Source organism: Herpailurus yagouaroundi, unplaced genomic scaffold, assembly GCF_014898765.1.
Source record: "Herpailurus yagouaroundi ecotype Mexico unplaced genomic scaffold, PumYag 164, whole genome shotgun sequence".
Lineage (NCBI taxonomy): Eukaryota > Metazoa > Chordata > Mammalia > Carnivora > Felidae > Herpailurus > Herpailurus yagouaroundi.
The window spans coordinates 16999743-17016577 of NW_024412405.1; the positions used below are offsets into that span (position 1 = coordinate 16999743).

Here is a 16835-nt window from a genome sequence, read left to right on the forward strand (position 1 = left end):
AATGATATACTAATTAAAACCCATTATTATTAAAGCATAAAAATATCATGTATGATATCACCTGGCAGACAATACGTATTCCATGAAAGGCAAACCTAAATCTTAAAATAAGGCCCTGAATGCGTTCCAGCAGCAAATAATTTGATGCTGGTATCCTTATTCTCTCAGCACATATTACTGTGACTTTTCTGTATAAATGGACATGGATTTATCAGAGAGGATCACGGGCACCTTCCTAAACTACCACACTAGCTCTCAAGTAGCTCCTTCTCTGCCAGGTCAGACATTTCTGATTAAAGAATTTGATTTTCGTCTTTTAATCAATTTGTCGACTGAGGCTTATTCTTTATCATCTTGTATTTCCAAACTATTAACTTCTGCATCTTCAACAAATGCCTGGTGCAGCTTTAAATTAAACTTTTCTTGCCTTACATTTTAAAGGTTGATTTAACAAGTGTATAATGAACACTAGCAATCCAATGCCCAGTGATCATAGATCAAGTGGATAGGGATCGAGGCACGGCACAGCAGAAGTAAAATGATTTTTTTAAAAGTCCTGAGGCACTCGGGAGAAATGGAATTTAATATCTACCAATTCCATATGGAAATTAAATGAATCCTGAAACTAACTTCCCCAAACGGAATTCAAAGGAAATGCAATAGCTATTCAACACAACTCATTGTCAGATTTTATTTTTAAAATGTTGCATGGCCACTATTAAACTATTTGAAATTTTGATCTCAAAACCCGGGACTCCCACGTGGGTTAAGAAAAATAAATGTAAATCCTCCTGAAAAGACCGGAAGCCTGAATGCAGCCCACGGGCTCAACCTTTGATCAGAGCCACATGGGGCAACTTCAAATTATTGTTCTCAGACTGAACCTTTCCTCTCACTTTGTTCTGGCAGTTTTCCAAGGAGGGACAGGTGGTTTTAGGGCATTTTCTTGAGTTACAAATCAAATAATATTTCACGGTTTTCACCCTTAATGGGCTAAGCAGAAGGCATTTGACAAAAGTCACTCTGGAGGTTGAGAGAAATAATTTATACTCTAGGGCATTCTTAAATCAGTAACTTGGCAATATCGGATTCAAACACCATCTCACTGCTCCTTGCAAAGTTGCATTGCAAAAGCTTCATCGTGTCTATTTGTCTTGCTCTTTGGGTGGGTCGTGTGTGTGCTGGGGGGGGGAACCCCATGTTCAGAAACCAATGAATAGATTATATGGGTCCTTACATGTTCAGTCTTCATTGGAGACAACTGTGCCACAAGGCAGGCAGTGAAGTCATGGGCTGCTTTCTCATACATGGTATTCTGGCCAGTGAAGAAAACGAATGCCCTGGGGCAAGTTTTTTAATAAAATTAACAAATTTCATGCCTCAACTTGAAATTCAGACTTGGCAGTGGCCAGAAATGAACAAAGTAATCCTAGATTTCATGCATTGAGGACTGCAAAAGCCAAAGCCAATAGAAAATAAGTTTCCTCTTGGATTGACTGCAGTTATAAATGTCAATGTGTGTGATAAATTTGACCATCAAGGGGTTCTTGAATCTTGAGGAAATATATTTGGGGGAGCAATGTAAGCCTGTCTCCATTGAATCATTATGTTAAGCATTCTTATGTTTGCACAGTTGACATTCTGACTACACTTAATTAAAGAGGTTGGGGATTACAGATATAGGCTCATTCTGAGAATACATACTGATGAGCAGGCTGTTAAATATTTAACATGTAGAGGTAAAGACAGTATAGCTACGCAGGGAAGGAACATGTAGGCACCGTGTGGTACCCAGGAGACAGGATTCTGGGCACAATCTGTTAGAGTTGATTAGGAAAGTTGGCCGCAGATCCATTTGGGCTATGGAAACCCTCCAATGGTTCTTGGCATCCCTAGCTCCTGTTTTGTGAACACTACTACAGAACAGTACTATTTTCAGCATCCAATTGGATATGCCCACTTTTTGGTCCCACTGTTTCTCAAATCCATCAAGCCGTAAACAGATTGAAGAAATCCATGTTCGCCATACTCCAAACTAGCTTTTGTATTTGCTGACACCATCTTTCTTTTGTGTGCTTATCTCAGTCATAACTGATGGACTTCTTTTCTTGCCCCTCTGCATCTAGTGACCTAGATATTCAGACATGAAGTCCTATAAATTGTTTTCCCAACTCTACTGTGAGTGCTGTCTTCCTTTCTCCTTCCATGCTGAGAGGACCCCTCCATTAGTCTCATTCATCTGAAACCTTCCTTTCCTTGGCTTCCAGATGAATACTTAGATCCTGCCCTTCCCTGAATAAAAATACCCTGTGACTTGTCATTGCCTATACGACAAGAGAAAGTCAACTGTTTGGCCTTCCTTTCAAAGCATAAACAGTTCAATTATGACCAATCTTACCTCCCAGTGCATACCAGCAAGTATCCTTTTTTTTTTTTTTTCCCCCAGTTTGGTTTCCTCACAGGTACCTGAGCACATCATGCCTGTTTGAACTCACAGTTCAAACTGTGAGTTTGAACTCACAGTTTTCCAACCTGTCTCACCAAGTGCTTATTCACTTGAGCAAAGGCAAATTCATCTCTACTGGGATGAGTCCCATCTCTCAGGAACTTAGGTGAATCCTGAGCAGGGATAAGAAGAAGCTGGCTTGATGAAATGCACTTCCTCTAATCTTGTACCTTCAGTTTCTTACTAATTAACTATCCTCTGACCATTTTCCTGTGGTTTTTCTGTCCGCCCTTGTTATCTCTTTTGCCTATTTCTGGTGTCTGATGTTGTCCCGCCTCCTTGCCTACTCTGTTGTCTTCTACTTTCTATTCTATTTTCTGTTCATACCTTCACAGGTTTTTCACCTGAATAGAGAACCACAGTGCTTCTCTGTCAGTGCTATCTCTGTGGACACGTCTCAACCCCTCAGATTTCCATGCTCTATCTAGTTTAATCCACACAACGCTAAGAGCTAGGTACTATAATCTCCAGTTTATTGATGAGAAAAGTGAGATTTTTGAAGGTTAACATTCCCCAAGTACCACACAGATAATAAAAGATGAAGTCAGGATTCGAACTCATGCAGTGATTCAAAGACTATTGCTCTTAACTATGTTGTCTTCACTTAACCCAACTCCCACTTTGAAAATACACATTTCATATCTTTGAAAAATTATAATTTCCCAGGATCCAGTGGTACGGTTTTTATTTCTTTTATGTCTACCATATCCTTAGTGTGGATCTAAGCACCAAAAAGGCCTCTAATAAAAATATCTTCTTGAAGAGAATCAGATAGATTCAGGTGCTGAGCCATGTCATTGAGTCTTTAGGTGCTTTAATGGTCTAAACCTGCAGTGTCCAACACCAGAGCTGCTAGCCATCTACAGTGATTAAAATGTAAATTACCTACAAATAAATGAAAAATTTAGCACCTCAGATACACTAACCATATTTTAGGTGCCCAATAGCTGCATGTGAGTAAATTTAAATTACGTAAAATTAAATAAAATTAAAACTCAGTTTTTCAGTCTCACTCCATACATTTCAAGTGCTCAATAGCCCATGTGGCTAGTGGCTACTATCTTAGACAATACAGACACAGACCATTTCCATCGTTGACGGAAGATTCTATTAGTTAGTGCTGGCAATGTTCTATTTCCCCCAACATATCCCATCATCCTATGCAGCCAAAGACTAAGGATTACTTTCTAAACACTTAGTAAGAATTAATTTATGTAGTGGTTAAGAACCTGGGCTCTAAAGCCAAATCCTGGTATTGCAACTTACAAGTTATATGGCCTTGGATATGTCACTTAACTTATCTGGTCTCAGTTTTCCCTTCTGTACGATAGGGATCATAATATGAACTACTTCATAGGATTGTTTTAAGGATTAAAAGTATAAAGTGATTACAGTACTTCCTGGTTAAAGTAAGTGTCCAACTGCTGTTAGCTATTATTGCTATGGATGTAATGTTCTCTTGAACGAAAGCCAGAACCACAAAGATAGGTGAATAAAGTTTCTTACAACTCTCTCATAGTTTTAGAAGTTGGATACTATGATTGTAATTAAGTAGCAAGACACATTTAAACATTCTCTCATGGCCAACTTTGGGAAATATATATCTGGATTTTCAGTCAATAAAGGTAGTATTAGGCACATGTTAAATTGGATCACCAAAAATTTGCCAAATATTTTATTCAATCAACACAGCGATTCAATAAAAAATACTACCAGGCTGATTAATGAAGGGACATGTGTATTTCACTGTGTAGAATTACCTTTCAGAGGTCAGGTCCTGTGCCTGATCTGAACCCTCAAAATGCACTGTGTATTAGTATTTGTAGAATTAGTCCTAACATTCTTAGGACTAATGACAATTTCAGTTCTCCCATCTGGTTGGGTATTGCACATAGGTTTTGGATGATGGAATATGTTTCTACGACTATGTTAACACAGAAGAGTTTGAAACACTAAGCTGTTTTAAAAATAAGGAACTAGGGGCGCCTGGGTGGTTCAGTCGGTTAAGCGTCCGACTTCGGCTCAGGTCATGATCTCGTGGTCCATGAGTTCAGGCCCCGCGTCGGGCTCTGTGCTGACTGCTCAGAGCCTGGAGCCTGTTTCGGATTCTGTGTCTTCCTCTCTCTCTGACCCTCCCCCATTCATGCTCTGTCTCTCTCTGTCTCATAAATAAATGTTAAAAAAAAATTAAAAAAAAAATAAAAATAAGGAACTAATCTAACAATAATCGAGAACACTGAATTTGGAAAACCATGGAGACACATGCATAAGTGATAATATCAAGAACTCCCAACAGCCTTCACCAGTTGATGGTTGTGGATTTTGAGAATACTCTTCCTATTGAAGTCAATGAATTATCTTCTGGAACTATGGTCCTGCTACCCTGGGAGAAAAGACTTCAAGCTGGCATGTAACTACCAGAGAGATAGATGTAGGGCTGAGATAGGGCAGGGTCATTTACTGATTGAGTCAATCTGAAAACCACATCAGCTCTGGCAATCACTGCTACATCCCGAAGTCTCTCACATCTACTAACTTATTCATGCCATCCAATAGTATTCTCAGGCCTCTCATTACATTACTCTAATTGCTCTATTTCCTAAGTATTGAGATTTTAGTAGTGAATACCGACTGACTTTGTTGGCATTTAATTATCAGTGTTATCTTTCTAGAAGATCCTGCACCTTAAAGAATAAAAATGTGATGCAGATACATCCCTTCTTGGTGTAATGTCATATATTCAATGACTTATTTTCATTTCTTTTTGTAATTTTCACTTCTTCTGAGGTTATAATAAAGAACATTCTTAGCGTAGCAAATTATTTAAATCCATGCAGAGAAAAAAATCGAGGACATATCTTTTTTTATGTGGGATTTATATATAAGCTGTTATTTGAAGGACAAGGAATATTTCATGCTCTATTTTAATTTAAATTCTCTCCTGGCCACCTTACCAAGTATCTGTAGGCATGATATTTTTAAATGAATTATAAGCTCAAAGTTTTCATATATCATGAAGGTTCTCAAAGTTTAAATTACTCCCAAGGACATTTATATCCATTTCCCTTTTAGAGTGACCAATGAAAACATGCCTTTACCCATCAGAATAATTCATGGGGCCATCTCTTCTAACCTGGCTTCCACCCCTGGCTCCTTGGAGGGTTGTTCATAATAAACAAACCACAAAGACAACATGATGAAGATAATAAGATTCTAAAAGTCTCTATAATTGTTAAAGAAACAAGCCTGAGGAAAATTAAAGCTAGTTTCAAAAATGACTCAAACATAAAGACATGATCAGCAGTTCTGCTCTTGAGATAATCGTGAATTAAAGGAGCTTTTAATGCAATTGGAAGATACAGATAGATATATAGATAGATGATAAGTAGATATGTAATTATTCACATATACATATGTGTAAATGTGACATTTAGGGGAAAAGAAATCTAAGTACCCTCATTAACACTACTATTATTAAGACATTTTAACATAGCATTGCAATATCACACAAGCATTTATTATTTGGGTTAAAACAAAGATTTTCACTTCAGCTAGTAATCAGGATTTTAACAGTGATCTAAATGTCTCAGAAGGTAAACCACTCCTTTATTCTATTAAATCAGTCACCTCATGAAGGACTTTTTGGTTACGGTAGCCCTGGGGCTTGTTATAAGTTTGTTATTTGTGAATAGCCACGTAGTTTAATGCTTTAACAACCCACATATTTAGCTCCATTTATATTTCTTATGTTCTAGCTTCTTCAATTTCTTCTAGTTCAATTTCTAGTTCTAGTTTCTTCTTCTAGTTCAATTTCTTCTACCTCATGCTCCTCTTATTTCCTGGAATTGAAATTGCTAAGAAAGTCATCAGGCTAATGTTTAGAGTGTTGAATTTTACCTGGGATCCTGGGTCTTTTGGAATCTATTTAATTCCATTCTGAGGAATCATCAAATGTTTTCTCTTGGGATGCCAAAAGCCAGACATCCTGTGTTTTAGCTCAAAGCTGAGACATAACCGTGAAAACTAGCAAAATTTATTAAAATCAGATGTCAATCATTACAAACAAAGTCCTTTGGATATAATTATCAAATTAAACCACTTACGCATAGAAAACACTGAAATTGAAGTGTAAATTAGAAGCAAAATCCCCAATACAAAGGCAATTCTCATCATCTGTGGTATGGTCTGCTTTCTCCTGGTAAACTAAATCCTTCTGTTGCTGGTTCTCATAGGAATTGGAGAGCTTAATAAGGTATAAGAGATATTTCAGTGAACTTCCTATTATAAATGGAGTATCTTACATCCTAGAGAATATTAGACTTGCAAAAATAGTTATGCCTTGTTATAGGCCATTGGTTGGTGTCATATTATATACCACCATGGATTCCAACATGAAAGTCTAGTTCAGAATAACATATTTGCAGTCATCAGTAATTATGAATTGTATAGAAGTCGAGTATGTGGGAAGTGGGATAGATATACGTACAAGAGGAAACTGTACATATACGTAGAGGCACTGGAGGCAAAGGAAATACACATGCACCTTGAATGACTACTTGTCTACTGCACCAAATAATTTTAGGACTGATGTGCTTTGCCTGCTTTGATCCGTGAGAAAATTTGCCTGATGCAGAACAGAAATTGCAGTCCCATGAATCCTTTGAGTTGTTGCCTCAAGATGAACATTAGTGAGTGTTCAGAGGTTAAGAAACGCCTGCCGCAGTGTTTGTCTAATAGCCTCATACAAGATAGCACCATCAAGGCATTAACCCTATTGCACCACATAAAAACACTTTCACATATGCAGAGTTCAGAAGTAAACCATTTTCTAAACGTAGGAAATTGATAACAAATGCAGCTCGTGAAAGGCTGCTGGGTACCAGCCAAGTGTTTTCTTTCTTGCTTTCTTCTTCTCTCTTTTTTTTTTTTTCTCACTGAGGAGTTAGTACTGCTTGTGGATTCTGCCAGCATCACAGAGAGAATACAACATATGATAAATGTCCATGAGAAATGAGAAATATTGAATCAATGACTATAAAAGGAAGGCAGGAGCTGGGTGGGGTTAGATTTCAACTGAGAAAATCAAGTGGTTTTTTTTTTTTTTTTTTTTTAATATCCCTCTTGCTGCTTTTAGGAATGCACATGAGCAAAAGCAAGTTCTGTAGGTAATGGTGAGATCAGATTCTAAAATAATTGCTTTGACTTTTGTTCCTCAATTTAAAAGTTGTGTTTCTAGACTGTATTTGCAACCAAGCTCTTATCTTATACAAAGTGGAGACCAAGATACCTTGAAGCTTGCTGCTAAATACAATTCTTAAATTTTTTCTTTTTCTTTGGTTGAAAGGAAATGATTTTCTATGTTTAGGGTCTAGGGGTTTTTAAAACATGGCATTTCAGGATCTATCAGCTAGAGTCCTATCATATTTACTATGGAATTCTTTGTGACTAAAAATTTGTCAGATTTATATTATAGAATTTCACGTCGAAGAAAGTCTTTGAAAGAGGAGCATCTTATACAAATGCTTGAAACGGTGCCCTGTGTTTATTTTATATCCTGCTGAAATGCAACATCACACAGTGCTGTGTATTTTATAAAAAGAGAATCCAAGTTTATTTACTAGAAACAATAAATGTTTTTCTAGCAACATTTCCCCCAAAGTTGTGAATCTACAAAATACCTTGCAGATAAACAACTCTTTCAGGTCCTAAGAAAGTAATTTGTACACCAAAGTAGCCATTTATTACATGACACTAGTCATTTGACCGACCTAACACAGCTTCCTTGCGGCTGGCTCTAATTTACAACTTGATAGCAGCTGTCACAATGAAGGAACCAGGTTCATTATCTGATTTGTTTCTGCCATCCCTGCACTCACGAGTCCATTAACATCAGGGATATGTGTTTTTTAAATTACTGAATTAGTCATACTTCCATTAAAAGAGTAGACTTACAAAGTAAAATAGAACAGCCTCTTACTGCATTCCCTTCCATTTCTCTGTCTAGTTGCTTCCATTTATTCCATCAGAGAACATACAGTGAGCCATATTCTCAGCAGGCAGGGTCTCATCTGCTCTAGCCTCATGCATAAACCAGAACAACGTCCATACCAGCTACTTAGTAAACATCTGTTGTATTAATGAATCTCAGAAGATGAATGGATAATACCCACTGCAGGGTCTCTAGGCCAGGCACAGGTGTAGTGCCCACCTTGCACTCCATGTTTGATGCTCTCATGCCAGTTTGCTGTCTTTAGGATGCCTTACACTTAATAACTGGCTAGTTGGAAAGGAAAAAGAAAGCCCAGAAAGTTTGATATCACTGGATTGTCTGGACTATAAGTGCTCAAGACCTAAACTAAAAATCAAGCTGCTTTGCTGGCTTTTCCCTTCCTCCCTCCCTCCCTTTCTTCCTACTGTCCATCCATCCTTCCTTCCTCTTGCTCTGTCTCTTCCTTCCTCCCTCCTTCCCTTCCTTCCTTCTTTCCTTCCTTTCTCCCTCTCTATTCCTTCCTTCCTTCCTTCCTTCCTTCCTTCCTTCCTTCCTTCCTTTCTTCCTTTTCTCCTCTTCCGTCTTCTCCTTTTTACATTGGAGAGTATCTATATATTAGGGACCCAACCTTCTCTTTACAAAAATTAACACAAATTCTCTGAATCTTCTCAGTTCAAGTCAGTGACAGTGGTAGTGATGAGACTTGATCACAAATCGTTTAGAAAATAAATCAAATAAGTATTTATCAATCACTGACTGATCATACCAGACTATTGAAACTGTCCTAGGCTACTTGTAAATATTTGGGGTCCATACAGTATTCCACCAATTCTGTATGTTACAGCTATTCAACATCAATTATGTCTGACAACACTAATTCAATACTGTCTTCTTTACTATTTTATTCTATATTTACCAAGGTACAGCTTCCCCAACACCCTAGACTAGATTAAGTTCCCTGCTGAGTAGAAACTTCTCATCCTGTGCTTCCAGTTTCCTAACACTTTATCATAGTTGATTATAATTAATGTTAACTACATTAAGTTCCCCTAGCATAAAAAAAAAGCATGTGTCTAACTTATTCAATATATCAGGCATTGAATTAATAGGTTAAGATCATTAGAGTCTTACTAACTGGGATAGTCTAAATTATTAGGGTGCATTGTTGGGACACAAACATCTTCAGTTCTCACTTTTATGGAACTATAGTGATAAGTTTCTCTTATGCTTGCAGTAATAAATATCCTCTACTATTTCAGTGATAAAAAATATTACAAAACAAACAGCATTTTTGCCTTTGATCTTATCAGCACTTTTGTCCCCACACCCTAGTTTTCTTTCTCCATTTTTTACAGTCTATTAAGTCTTCGAAGGTACCAGATGTTTGGAGGAGGCTGTCCCACATATCCTAGATTTGAAATTAGATGCAAGATTTATTGCAGCTACAAAAATATAATTTCAGCCTTAACTTTTGTGCTCATGAGCTAGGTGTAATCTGCAACACGGCCCCTTGTCAAATAGAATAGCTCTTATCCATGGAGGGTTGGTATCAATGCCAAAGACTCAAAATAACCGCAGGGTATTACTGAAAATGAATTCTGCCCACAAACTGTTTCCTTTTAGGAAATTTTAATTTACATAATAAACATTTTCCGAGAAAAGGCCTTTGCACACAGGCAACACTCAAAGGCTAGGCTGGAATAAGCTGAGCATGAATTTAAAATTTTTTTTTAACGTTTATTTATTTTTGAGACAGAGAGAGACAGAGCATGAACAGGGGAGGGACAGAGAGAGAGGGAGACACAGAATCTGAAACAGGCTCCAGGCTCTGAGCTGTCAGCACAGAGCCCGACACGGGGCTCGAACTCACGGACCATGAGATCATGACCTGAGCTGAAGTCAGACACTTAACCGACCGAGCCACCCAGGTGCCCCAAGCTGAGCATGAATTTAGAGCAACACCTGGGGTAAGTGCCTAAGCCGTGCCTGTCAATGCCTCAAATGATGTCTCTTTCTTCCTGCATGGTTCCTAGGAGTGAGAGCAGAGCGGACTGCAAACCACTCTTATGGTTCCCCAGGTCCTGCTTACATCAGGAAAACAATAGAAATGCATCCTGAGTAGACTCTTGATTTTTTTTTTCTAGGATTGCAAAAAAATGAAAATTAAAAAACTATGGAACTTCAGAAGTGAATGGAATACCATTGGGTTTTTTAGCTGAACACTTAGAACATTTTATTTTGTCAGTGAAATACCTTTTTACTGACAAATCCACACAACAACTGAATTCAAAATAAATACAATTCACTTATTTTTTGAGAGAAAGAGAGAGAGAGAGCACAAGCAGGTGAGAGGGAGAGATAGAATCTTAAGCAAGCTCCACACTCAGTGCAGAGCCTGATGACGGGCTTGAACCCACGACCCTGGGATCATGACTTGGGCCGAAATCAAGAGTTGGATGCTCAACCGACCGAGCCACCCAGGCGCCCCATAACTCACTTTCAATTAATTTGTGACATAGCAAAGATCATGAGAATGTATCACCGGTTCAATTCTTGTCTTTATTGACCATTGATTGCATCCACTGTTAGCATTTTAGATGAGGACATAAAAAAAAAAAAAAAAAAAAAACACATAAAAATGTACAGACTGGGGCATGAATGCAGCAGATAGAGATGTCATGTGACTGACAGCAACAGGAGTGGAGGAACTGATGGAAAGATGTTAGAAGCCCAAGGGTGATGGGCTACAGATGCCAACCAGAGAAAGGGCTTTCTATGTAATTACTGTTGGATTATTGATTTGCTCACTGGCCTTCCCTGCTGCATTCATGAAGCCTATGACACTGTCATCTCGGATGCATATGTGGAAAACACAGGTGGCACATTTGCCTGATTTCTGTGACAAGTTTGTGAACTTCACATCGGGACAAGTATTAGCAAGAACACATTTTGCTCCAAAATCTATGTTGGTGGTCAATTCTCGGTGCCATAGCAGAGCCAGAGGAAAGAAAAAAGAAGGATTTTCTCACTGATATCCAAGACTAATAAAAAATGAGATATAGAAACAAAGGGTATGAAATATATTAATGTAGGACTAACCACCAGGCTCTCTTTTAGTTATAGTACATCCAACACATGGTGGGTTCAAATCTGGGTTTTTAAATCAAACGGTTTTCCAGACATTCAATTTCACATCTAATTGGCATCCAGGAAAGCCAACTGATTGAAGGTATGATGTTAAAATAGCCAACCAGCACTGAGGAGAAAAAGCCAATAAGGAAGTCACTGTTGCTCTTCTAAATTAAAAGCCTTATAGTCTCATTCTTATTCACGTCCTGCTCTAAGTAACAAAATCCACATGTCCACCTTCCTCAATAAGGTGCAGGCTGAGCAAAGACTATTTAACTGTGCTATGAATTAGGGTAGTTTCAACCAAAAAGTATGAATAATCTATATGACTCAAAGTGATGGCAATGAGGTTTAATCTGGTTTTAAAATGTGGCAATATTTTTAGATTTCTTGATGAGAGTACTTTTTAATTAGCATTATTTGGAGAGTGTCTCTGCCAAAATTAATCTAAATTCATATTTTAGAAGATCGAGTTATTCTTATTACCTTTCTAAAAAATTCATACTCCCGTCCAAAATCTTAGCAAAGAATCATATCATTTCTGAGTTAGAAGGGTACTTTAATGATTAAACTTTTCAAACACTTCCTCATTTTTCAAATAAAGTAACCCAAGATCATGCAGACAGATTCCGTACTCCCACTAAAGGAAGAGAGAACAGTATTTCAATTTATTCTCCCTGAAATGATTTCTGGGATTTTGTTGGATGAGTTCCATTGGAATCTACCCACTCTAAAATTTACTCTTTTTTGCTTAAAACTTCCAAACCATTTTCCCTGGCCTTCCTAAGCATAACAGCATGTTAGCCGGTGGGTTTCACTGCCAAAGGGCAATGCTTGCAACCGAATCCCGTCTTTTGCACGATGAGCTTAGGTTTCGCCACATTCCAACCCATCTTAGATCTTTTTCCTACCCTACCCCAAACTTAGATGTCAGAAGACTTCATGCGTGCCTTCTGGTTTAGAGGTATGCATAAATGATGCAGGCCCCCAGAAGCTAAGGAATTGCCCTGTGATGTGCACCACTCTGCCCGTCACCATGCAATTGCAGTAAATGCAATCGAAAGTACTTTTATTTGAAGGGCTTTTGTCAGAGGGGGAGAAAACACATTCACTCTTTCAAGGCCTGTGTGTTTTCCTGGGAGAAGACTGCCTGTAAAATTTGTCCTTTTATCCTTGGATAGCAATTTGGGAAATATCTTTTGGCAGTGCACTTCACCCTGAGCGATTCCTGCAACCCAAGACCAGAGCCACGACTCACAGACTGTCCCTGCGTCTCCCCCACTTTGCATCGTACCTTCTAAAGACAGGAAGGCTGTCTCACGTTGAGGGCTTGAAGCCCCCTTCTCCACAGCACGAGGAAGAAGATTTGCATATTTCGGCAAAAATACCGCGCTATTTTCATCATGGATGTCCAAGGAAGGAGTGTTTTACTAGTATCTGTGACTATGTTGAGGGACTAGAAATAAGAACTAGTCCTGAGGATTTTCTTTTTAAGGAGATTTTTCCCCCCTTTCCACAGGAACTCCCAGAAACTCGACAAGAGTACTTTTTATCCTTGTCAGAGAGATCAGCTAATTCAACAACGCTCGCTTGTACAATCTTTACCAGGACTGTACCTCACAAACGTACCAGGGTACCCTGTTTTTCAGGATTTAAAAAAGAAGGAGAAAAATGTCACCTTTATAATTTGCTAGCAGCTGCTTTCTGTTTTTGTTTTTGCACTTAATCCTCTTTTGCATTTAAGTCATCACAACAGGCAGACCTGCCCATGGGGCCCCACAACCTCTGGCTGGTAATCTATGTCTCTGTAATCTAGGGCATGGATCCGTCTAAACGCTCCTTACCTATAAACAGATTCCATTCAGTGTCCAGATCAGCCTGATTGGCCAGGCAGCCCTTCATGACGTTCAGGCAATAGTTGTTGCAGGGCCTCACGGTGACAAGTCCCCGGCAGTATGGGCAGTACAGCATCTTCATGAGAGCTCGGATGCAGCCCGGGGTGGGGCTGACCTGCAGAATTATTGACAAGAAAAAAGAAAATCAGAAATAAGAAGGATGAGAGGGAGGAAGTTAAAAGAGGTAACTCATTTTCTCCTTGAAAAAACAAAAACAAAACCAAAAACAAAACGGAGAAATGGCTCTCAAAACCTCCAGCAAGTGGAGCAAAGCAACTATTAGAATCTTAACCCTTTGTCATACGTGAGCTCGAAGCCAGTCCACTCCTGTCAAATACTTGGTCGATAGCATAATATTCGATTTTCATCAAACGTCCCCATCAACATTTTGGTATCTATGTCATCATAATTCAGCTCTAGAACCTGGACACCATTTCATCGCAATAGAACGTGAAATGAGATAATGCACGTGAAAGCAATTTGCCAAGTTAAAGGCTCCATAAAAATGTAGGTATGATTAAAGTTTAATGTGACACCTTTAGAAAATTTTCCAACTGGTTATTTGACCCTGTTTCTAAAGGAGGTTGGCAGATACACTTCCTTTGTACCTAACTTTTTAAAACGGATCGATATCAACCTGTCTGGCATTTCTAAGATCCAGGCCTGCTTAGAAGCAATGGAACTGCCAAGGCAATGTCTTCAGGCATTTGAAGCTTTGCAGTTCTGGGCACTTTGTGGAAAATGGACCCCGGTGTTGAATGTAAGGAGAAATCCTTGCAGTAATTCAACTAATGATGGAGTGGCATTTGCCTTGAATAAGAAAAGCTGAGGTTCTTCTGAGTCCATCGGTTCTAAATCACTAAAATCTCTTTCGGACTCATTGAAAATTCTAATTTGACTTCAAGAGGAAAGACTATTTAAAACAGTATGAACCAACAACAGGAAAAAAAAATACAGAAAACTCTTTTTTTATGACTAGACACAAAATTATTATCATATTTATTTGGCTGATTCCACCTAATTTTGGTGTTTTTGTCAAATAGCCATATGGTGCTGTTCTTGTGTTCCAGACATGAGAACAAGTCTAACTTGTATCATTTGGATCTCGTGGAGACTTAACAGTCTGATGACACAGAGCTGGGCCCACAGGTGACATTACGTGTCAAGGACATTTAGATATTGACAAAGCGTAACATCAATGTAAAGGTGTACCAATAAAGGGTAGTTCTGCATAAATAGGTACTTTCCACTACTCTGCCTAATCTCCGTCATGTCATCGTTTGCCTAGAAACCGCATTTGAATTTTGTTTTGTTTTGTTTTGATTTCTTTATTTTTTACTGCAGTATTATCTGACACACAATGTCACATTAGTTTCAGGTGTCCAACACTGTGATTCAACCTCTCTATATGTTACGTTGTGCTCAGCATTGGTGTAGTTTCCATCTGTCACCACACAACAGTATTATAGTACCACTGACTATATTCCCTGAGCTGTACTTCATCCCTGTGCCTTGCTGGTTCCCTAACTAGAAGCCTGTGCCTCCCTCTCCCCTTCAGGGATACTGCCCATTCTCCCCCCTCTTCCTTCTGGCAACCATTTGTTCTCTCTAATTACAGGTCTGATTCTGCTTTTTGTTTGTTTGTTTATTCATTTGTTTTGTTTTCTTAGATTCCACATATGAGTGACATCATAGGGTATTTGTCTTCCTACGCATTTGCGTTTTTTAACGCAAGGCTTCGTTTGGTTGGTAACATTTTCTTACTTTTACGACATATACTGACAAAATCCTTAATCCGTTGTTTCAGAAAATGAAGCTACTTATTTATTTATTTATTTATTTATTTATTTATTTATTTATTTACTTAGGCACTGAAGATTCTGGTTGTTCTTTTGAACATGTTTGCATTTTATTTCCAAAATGTTATACAAGTTTTCAAACATACAGAAAAGTTGAAAGACTGTTATAATGTATAATACCCTCGCTCCTAGGTCCCCATTTAACATTTTCCTATACTTACTTTTTCGAATATCCACCCATCCTTCTATCTATCCATTAATCACCTTACTTTTTATGCATTCAAAGTAATATCCTTTTGGTTTTTACTTTTCCTGGTAGTTTAATGTTGGCTTTAATAAAACAGAATTAACAAGATCAGCAATAGAAAGTTAGTGTATTAAGTACTTCAAATCAAATAAGTGAAGTAAAATATAACTGGCCTTACTTTATAAAGATATTTAGAGAATGGTTTAATATCCATGACTTTTAAAATTTATTTTCCAACAGCAAAAGAAAACAAAAAAAAGATACCAAAATTGAGGAGTTTGGTGATTTGAAAAAAAATTTTTTTAACATTTATTTATTACTGACAGAGTGCAAGTCGGGGAGGGGCAGAGAGAGCAGCACACAGAATCCGAAGCAGGCTCCAGGCTCTGAGCTGTCAGCATAGACCCTGACCTGGGGCTTGAACCCATGAACTGTGAGATCATGACCTGAGCTGAAGTTGGACACTTAGCTGACTCAGCCACCCAGGTGCCCTGGGGAGCCTGGTGACTTTTAACTTGAGAGCACACTGGTGTCACAGTATCATCCTCTCCAGATAGGCTGTTTTGTGAATATGGCAAATTGTATCCACAACGGAGCAATATTGTCTTAAAAATTTCTTTTATCCACATATATCCCAAGCCAGTCGCAGAAAATAGAGAAAATAATTCTGTATTTTCCATTCAGAATTTTTTTTTTTTAATTTTTTTTTTCAATGTTTATTTGTTTTTGGGACAGAGAGAGACAGAGCATGAACGGGGGAGGGGCAGAGAGAGAGGGAGACACAGAATCGGAAACAGGCTCCAGGCTCCGAGCCATCAGCCCAGAGCCTGACGCGGGGCTCGAACTCACGGACCGCGAGATCGTGACCTGGCTGAAGTCGGACGCTTAACCGACTGCGCCACCCAGGCGCCCCTCCATTCAGAATTTATGTGGAATTTCAAATTCTTATGCATTCTACTTATTTGATATGGTTGCAATCCTACAAACTTGTGCCCACAGAATTTTGTTTTCCATAGCCTTGTGACTTCTGTCGTGACCCTGATGCCTTTCTCCAGAGACCAACTCTGTTTTCACCTGAGCTGGCTATGCAATTTCGTCCTTGGACTGTGTTGGATTTTTGGTTTTCTTGCTATTGGTTTTATAGGATGCTTTGATTCTTCTCACTCAGTATTCCAGTACCAATATGGAGCACGTGTCAATACCTGGGATGCAAATTTGAGATCTTTTAGGCTGTAGGGACTCTGTCACCCTCATAACCTGCACTGCTCTG

General features: G+C 38.6%; 1 protein-coding gene across 2 annotated transcripts in view; it reads right to left on the reverse strand.

The window, feature by feature from the left end:
• Positions 1–16835, reverse strand: part of GPC6 (glypican 6) — a 1123065-nt gene that overhangs the window by 341119 nt on the left and 765111 nt on the right. For both annotated transcript variants that reach the window (XM_040487422.1, XM_040487423.1), the window contains exon 4: positions 13469–13634. In XM_040487422.1, coding sequence (XP_040343356.1) covers positions 13469–13634 — 166 coding nt within the window. The remainder of the gene's footprint in view (positions 1–13468; positions 13635–16835) is intronic.